A 7594-nucleotide genomic window follows, 5' to 3' on the forward strand; every position below is an offset into this window, starting at 1 on the left:
TGTCTAGAATGTGGCCTTGGTAGATAAGATGCAATTTGTTACTTTCCAGAGTCCCTTGGTGTTTACCTGGGAGCAGGTGGCTCTGGGGAGACAAAGGCTCTGATTGTCCCCAGAAGACCTACCCATTGACCTGCACCCACTGGGCACATCTCCCCTGAGTTCGGTGTCTCCCAGCATGCATTGCACACACGGCGTGTTGTGTCCTTGGTAGGAAGCCGTGACTGCCACACAATTTCTCCCCCCTGCCACAGAGTCACAGCTTCCAGAGTGCCCGTTCAGGGAGACTTTGGGTTTCAGAGCCAGGTGGGTGACCTCGACTAAATGACCTCTTCTTGAGACACCACCGGATTATATGATATAAGCACATGCATATTTTCATATCAAATATTTATATATAAATATGTAATTACGTATGTATGAGTGTAACCCTAACACCTCTATGCAAGTATTTTCCTTTTCCCTCACATTTGGAATGACCTCTACATGATAGTGTTCTAACATCATTTTCGATAGAGAGGAAAGGAAATAACCTCAAATGTCACCCTTCTCTTCTCCTCCCAGTCATAGCCTGTGCTGGAGGCCTCAGGGAACATCCCAGAGGGGACAGAGCCCCAGCGCTGCCCTCGGGTCCTGGCCCCGGGTGAGTCAGCACAGCGGTGGTGTCAGGGTTTCCAGAGCCAATTCTAAGAATAAAATGTCCTCCAGTAGCTCATGTATGTCCCCACCCTCCCTCTGCCTCTCCTGCCTCTAAGGGCTGAGCCCTCTGAGCACAGGAGGAGGTTTGGGTCCCACTTCCCCATGGGTTTACATCACTGTGTCTAAGTGTAGGTACTACTTTCCCTATACAGAGCACAGAAATAGTCGGCCTCGTCCTCAGCCTGGGCCCCCGTGATGGTGAGGGCGGCTTTGTTCCCAGAGATGGCTCCAGAGAAGCGACTGGGGACCCCAGTCGGGCGGCTGTTTGTGTTGTAGATAACAGTTCGAGGAGGCTGGCCTGGTGTCTGCTGGAACCAGTGGGGGTAGTTACTAGTAGTGACTGACCCAGAGCTAAAGGCACAGGTGAGTGTGACGGTCCCTCCAAGAGACACTGACATCGCCGGCTCCTGGATCACAGTCTGAGAATCCACCCCTAAAACGACAGGAGAGAGACAGGGATTGTTATGGAGACAAGGTCCTGAGAGTGGCCCGCAGGTGCCCCCCAAGGATGCAGAGCCCCGGCCCCTGACCTGAGCCGACAGCGAGGAGCCCGATCAGAAGCACCGTCCAGGCCATGGTGGGGACACTCCTGGGACGCGGCCTCCTCAGCCTCCTGGGCTGGACGGTGGGGCCCTCGGGCCTTTTGATGCCTCCCAGAGCCATGAGTGGGGGCAGGGCCTTCATGCAAATCAGCTTCCTGCCAGTCCCTGCCCAGTGTCACCTGATGTTCCCTGGGGGAGGTCTTGAAGGGGGCAGATGCTGGGATGTCCCACAGACCAAGGACAGCACAGGGATGAGACACTGAGGGGTAGGGGTGACGTCCTTCACCCATCGTGCTGCCCATGCCCCTGTGAGCTCAGTCCTCAGTCCCTTCCCTGGAGCCTGAGGGCAGAAGGAGGAGCTGGGCTGTCCCCTCCTCCTGGCCCAGGAATGGAGCTCATGCCACCCTCCCCCATCCCTGGGCTGTTTCTCCTGCTTCCTCAGTGAAGGGCCTGCTGGTCTTCTCAGTGGGAGCTCCGCCTCCCTCCCCCTCAGCACTGGGTCCCCTGGGACATCCCTGCACCCAAGTTTGCAGCAGATGGGAAAGGGTCTTCGTGGCTGAGTGCTGGCCCCTGTCACAGGAAATGGGGCAAGTGGCGCCTGGGGGTGACAGGTTGAGCTGCATGGCAAGTCTGGGGTGACAGCCTCCTCCTGTAAGAAGCATCTGTTTTTGGAGTAACTTTAACTTTACCAAAGGATTATTTTCTCGAATGAGAAAAAGAGTTTACGGTCTTTCTATTTTAACATATATATTAAGTATTTTTTAAAGAAAAATCTAGACATTATGATGGCAGAGCCATGAGCATGTGACCCCCGTCCCTGGAAGGAGGGTGAGAAGGTGGCAGAAAGACAGATTGCCCCGCCCCTGTGCCCCGATGACAGGAGCACCAGGCAGTGCAAATGCCCCCAGACCCACATCCAGTCACCTCCCCACAGGACAGCCGGGTTCAGTGAGTGAGGGGATGAAGGAAGAATCCAGGTCCCGCAGGGGAGCCCAGAGCCTGCCTGTGAGGCTCAAGGGTTGGTGTGGAGACAGTCCCTGCCCAGGGTCCCTCATCCTCTGTCCAGGTAGCATGCAGGTCACCATCCTCAAGGACATTCATCTCTGCTGTGTGATTATCCCCCTGACGTTGCCTGAACAGAACAGCACGGCTGGCCAGTGAGTGACTCAGTGACAGAGGAGGAGGATGTCAGAGGCACGTGTGTTCCTCAGAGCTGAGGGCTTGAGGGTCTCCTGGGGGCCCAGGGGCAGGACAGTCACACTTGAGTGAGGACTCAGCTGCCATGGGGCCAGAGCCAGTGGAGTGTGTCCCCAGGCTGCCTGGCGCAGGACCCTCAGCTCTCAAGACAGTCCCCCAGCGCCCCCTGCTGGGCTCAGACCCACATACTCCCCCCCCCCCCCCGCCCCCCGCACACCCCCAGCCCCCTGGAAGGGCTTTGTGGCATTGCCAGTGGATCTCTCTGATGTCACCGCTCAGGGCAGTACAGTGCAGCCCCGCCAGGCAGTTTGGGCTGAAACATTCCGTTCCCAGGTCCCTCATGACCACTGCCAGCTAAACGGAAGGCTGGGTACCTGAGAGTTCAGGATTCCCTGATGTGTGAATTGGCTTCCCCTTTGCTCCTGGGCTCAATACCAGAATGTAACCACCTTGAGCCACGTTTAAAGCTGGAAGGTATCCAGAGTCCCCAGTGCTGTCCCAGCAAGTACTGCTTCTCCCTGGAGAAGCTTCCAGGTTGGTTTGTGTGGTTGCTGTGGTTGAAGGGCTGCCTGTGAGGTTCATGGAGTCCTCACTGTCATGTCTGACTTTGCCTTGAGGATAGGACGCTGTTGCGAGAAAACCTCTCCCATCCTTCGTGGCTTCGGTGGTTCTCATTTGCTCCTGAATGTTATGCTGCTGCTGATTCCTTTCTTTGGACTCGTTTCGGCTAGTTTTGCAAGTTTTTCCAGATACAAAGATGGACACCTAAACAATACGTGGAACTTTCACATTTTTAAACTTTTCACATTTCTTTCTTCATTTCTGGCCTAAACCCCCATTTTCTCTCTCCTGATCCATCCTGGCCTCAAGCAGTGCATTTCTGAAGATTTCCATGAATTTGATTGGGTTAGGATTTGTTTTTAATTTTTTAAATTAAAAAAAATTTTTTTCATCTTTTTAGGCGCCCTCTCCAGTGGCATATGGCTGGATGTTCCCAGGCTGGGGGTTGAATCAGAGCTGTAGCCGCTGGCCTACACCACAGCCACAGCCACAGCCACAGCAACGCCAGATCTGAGACGCATCTGTGAGCGACATCACAGCTCACAGCAACGCCAGATCCTTAACCCACTGAGCGAGGCCAGGGATCCAACCTGGTCCTCATGGATGCGAGTCAGATTCTTTTCCCCTGAACCCAGATGGGAGCGCCCGAAAGTTGGATTTAAAAGACCCAGTTCAGGAGTTCCCGTCGTGGCGCAGTGGTTAACGAATCCGACTAGGAACCATGAGGTTGCGGGTTCGGTCTCTGCCCTTGCTCAGTGGGTTAAGGATCTGGCGTTGCCGTGAGCTGTGGTGTAGGTCGCAGACGCGGCTCGGATCCTGCGTTGCTGTGGCTCTGGCGTAGGCCGGTGGCTACAGCTCCGATTCGACCCCTAGCCTGGGAACCTCCATATGCTGTGGGAGCGGCCCAATAAATAGCAAAAAGACAAAAAAAAAAAAAAGACCCAGTTCACTGTTGTTAATAGATGCAAACTATTGCATTTGGTCTGGATAAGCAATGAGATCTTGCTGTGTGGCACAGGGAACTATATCTAGTCACTTATGATGGAACAGGATGGAGGATAATGTGACAAAAGGAATGTATATATGTGTGTGTGTGTGTGTGTGTGTGTGTGTGTGTGTGTGTGTGTGCGTGTGTGTGGACCTGGTCACTTTGCTGTACAGTGACAGAACACTGTACACCAACTATGATGGAAAAAATAAAAAGCATTAAAAAGAAACCCAGTTCAAAATAACTCATATTTTATGGAACAGAAGGGCCCAAACAAAGGACCAGAGAGGGGAACGTGGGAAAGGCCATGGGGTGAACGTGGAGAAAGTGCGTGCGTGGCGGGGCCTCCATGAGCCTTGGAGATGAGGCCGTTAATGACTCAGCTGGACAGGAGGAGCTGCTCAGAGTTGAAGCTGAAGAGAAAGGGAGACACCCAGCATCCTGGAGGTGTCAGGGTCCAGGGCGGGAGCACAAAGCCTGGACCAAGAGAGGGACACGCAGGGGGTGGCAGAGGCCCCCGGGTCTCCCAGGGCACAGAGGCTGGACCTCGGCTTCCTTGTCATCGTAGCCAGGACCCGCGAGGGCTGGTTTGTACCTGGGCACAGAGGGATTCTGTCTGCCGTGGGAGACCAGTCAGGAAAGGAGACGTGTTCATGGACCCCATAAAGGTGGTCCAGGAGGAGAGCATGTGACACTGTCTGGAACCATTAGCACACACAAGTGCCAGCAGAGGCCAAAGCCGAGCTGGTGATGGTCACAGTGGGGACGTTTTTATACTTTGACTTATTTTTATTTGTCCTATGTTAAAAGTTTTATTCATATTTTTACATCTTAGTATATTCATATTATTTATCATATACATTGATGGGCTACATAATATATTTATTCATTTATTTTTATCATTATTATTATTTTTTTGTCTTTTTGCCATTTCTTGGGCCGCTCTCGCGGCATATGGAGGTTCCCAGGCTAGGGATCGAACTGGAGCTATAGTCGCATCCTAAGCCACAGCCAGAGCAATGCGGGATCCGAGCTGCGTCTACAGCCTACACCACAGCTCACGGCAATGCCGGATCCTTAACCCACTGAGCAAGGGCATGGATCGAACCCGCAACCTCATGGATCCTAGTCGGATTCGTTAACCACTGAGCCACGACGGGAACTCCTACATAATATATTTATATTTTATTCTATTTTATTTTATTTGTTATAATAGATTTGATTTGATTTGTTTTTGTTTATATTTATCTGAGACTTCAGAAAAATTGAATGCCTCTTAGCAGGTAGACTCATTCTGACCTGTCGGTGAGTGAAGTAAAATTTATACACATGTCAGTTATTTGAAATTATTAAAAGTTTCAATACTAAGACTCGGACAGGGTATTGTTTGGTCCCCCCGTTCCCATCTGCCTGTGTCACTGTGAGAAGCACAGTGAGAAGCCAGTTGAGACAGTCCCAGTCAGCCTCATCCTCGGGCTGCAGCCCAGAGATGAGCAGAAGCCCCACATTGGCCAAGGCATCTTTGTCCCCAGAGAAGCAGCTGGGGACCCTCGAGCCCTGGTCCTTACTAGAGGCAAAGTGGAACCTCAGGAGGTACCAGGGAGGGCTCCCAGGCTTCCGCTGGTACCAGGATATGTGGTAGCTGCCAACACTGGAGCCACTGCTCAGGGTGCAGGGGAGCCTGGCTGATGGTCCAGGAGAGGCAGAGAGGGAGGGCGGCTGCGTCAGCACAGCCTGGGAGAGGGCCCCTGCAGACACAGACACAAGGGGGACACGGGGCAGGAGCTGCGGCAAAGACGCCAAGACTCTGAGCCCCAGGGGCTGATGCAGGCTGGGCACTGGCCCCTGGGCCCCCAGGCCTGTCCCTACCTGTGCAGTGACAGAGGCGAACGAGCAGCAGAGGAGTCCAGGCCATGGAGCTCCCAGCCTCTATCCAGGCCTCCTTTTCTCATCCAGCCTCTGCCAGGGAGGGGCTGCCCATGCCAATGGGAGTCCAGCCAGGGACCTCGGGGGCTGGAGGGGACCCTTCCCATTGGGAGCCCCTGGGAGGAAGCACCTGCTGACAGCAGGCAGGTCCCTGCTCAGGGGACTCTGCCAGCCAGAGAGGACCCACCAGGGAGCACAGGCCTCGCCCCCAGGCCCGGCTCCTGGGAGGGAAGGGTCCTCCCTGGGCAGCTGTGCAGGGGCCCAGGAGGCAGGTCCACAGCACCTCCTAGGGGAACTTGTGGAAAATGAAAAAGTAACCAATCTAAGAACTTCTAGAAAAATAGAGATAAAATGCTTAGTTTTCTAACAAGATGCAGCATTGGCTCCATTATAGAAAATATGTGAACAGTTTGATTTCTTAGAAAAAAGAAAATTTTCTTATGGAATTCCTCCATAGAAAGATGTGTTATATACATTTTCACTGCAGCATGTAATAATACCTCAAAGAACACATGGTCCCATAGCCTTGCTTGTGGTTTTCTGTTTCTATAAAACATTGAAAGAGTTTAAAAATATCCTAGTTCTGGAGTCCCCAGTGTGGCTCTGCAGTAACGTACCCACCTAGTATCCATGAGGACACGGGTTCTATTCCTGGCCTTGCTCCGTGGGTTAAACATCTGGCGATGCCATGAGCTGTGGTGTAGGTCTCCCAGATGTGGCTTGGATCCCGTGTTGCAGTGACTGTGGCGGGCAGCTGCAGCTCCAATTCGACCCCTAGCCAGGGAACTTCCACATCGGATGGATGTGGCCCTAAAAAAATGAAAAGCTGATACAAATAAAAAGTCCTAGTACTTTGAAAAAGCACTTTAAGGTCTTACAATGAACCTGGTAAATAAAATTCATTTATGGAATATTACAAGCCACTATCATTGAATATCTATAAAAATAGTCTAAACAAAATTTTAACATATTCCAATACGAGATGAATTACTGGCACTGTTACCAAAAGTCATTTATTCTGATATACAGGTTTTAGTTGATATTAAGTAAATGAAAATGATAAATTTAGCACCACAAATAACAAAGCCTCCTAAGAACAGACACAGCCGGTCGCGTGGGTAATGGGCTAATGCTCACGTTCCCACCCCTAACTGCACAGGTTACACGGGGGCCCCTGCCCACAGGCTGGGCTGGTCCTCTGGGCAGACTCTCCCAGGAGCCCTTCTCCTCCTTGGGGCTCATTCTGATTCCCCGCCTTCTACCAGCCCCTCCCTGACCCAGACTAGGCCAAGAGTCCACAGGGGACAGGGAGGGGGGAACCCAGATCTGAGCCACGGGGGTGAGGGAGCCTGGCCAGGAGCTCCCGGGTGACCAGGCCTCAGGCAGGAGGGTCCACCTCAGTGAGGACAGTGTGCCCAGCTCCCTGCACCCTGGGGGCTCCCAGCTGTCTGGCCCAGCACCCACTCTCAGGACTCTGCGGGCACCCCCTGCTGCCCACGGGCCCCCTCCTCCAGCCCCTGCCTTCTGTGGCCCCACAGCTGAAACAGAACAACCCCCAGTCTGTCCTACCCCTCTTCAATCTCTGAGGGAGGGCAGAGCCCTTCATGCAAATGACACGACAGCCCCACGCTCACCCCCTGGGCTCTCTGACCCCTCAGTGGGCCCTGGGTCAGGTCCCTCTGCC

General features: G+C 53.1%; 2 gene segments (V, D, J or C); both read right to left on the minus strand.

Annotated features, from left to right (window-relative positions):
• Positions 1–803: 803 nt before the first annotated feature.
• On the minus strand, positions 804–1344 carry LOC125119326 (immunoglobulin lambda variable 8-61-like). The segment is given in 2 exon segments: positions 804–1129; positions 1227–1344. Coding segments are annotated over 2 exon segments (357 nt in total).
• Positions 1345–4363: 3019 nt separating this feature from the next.
• Positions 4364–5919, minus strand: LOC125119327 (probable non-functional immunoglobulin lambda variable 5-48). The segment is given in 3 exon segments: positions 4364–4461; positions 5436–5732; positions 5854–5919. Coding segments are annotated over 3 exon segments (441 nt in total).
• Between the last annotated feature and the right edge of the window lie 1675 nt (positions 5920–7594).

Source organism: Phacochoerus africanus, unplaced genomic scaffold (genome assembly GCF_016906955.1).
Source record: "Phacochoerus africanus isolate WHEZ1 unplaced genomic scaffold, ROS_Pafr_v1 Scaffold_56, whole genome shotgun sequence".
NCBI lineage: Eukaryota > Metazoa > Chordata > Mammalia > Artiodactyla > Suidae > Phacochoerus > Phacochoerus africanus.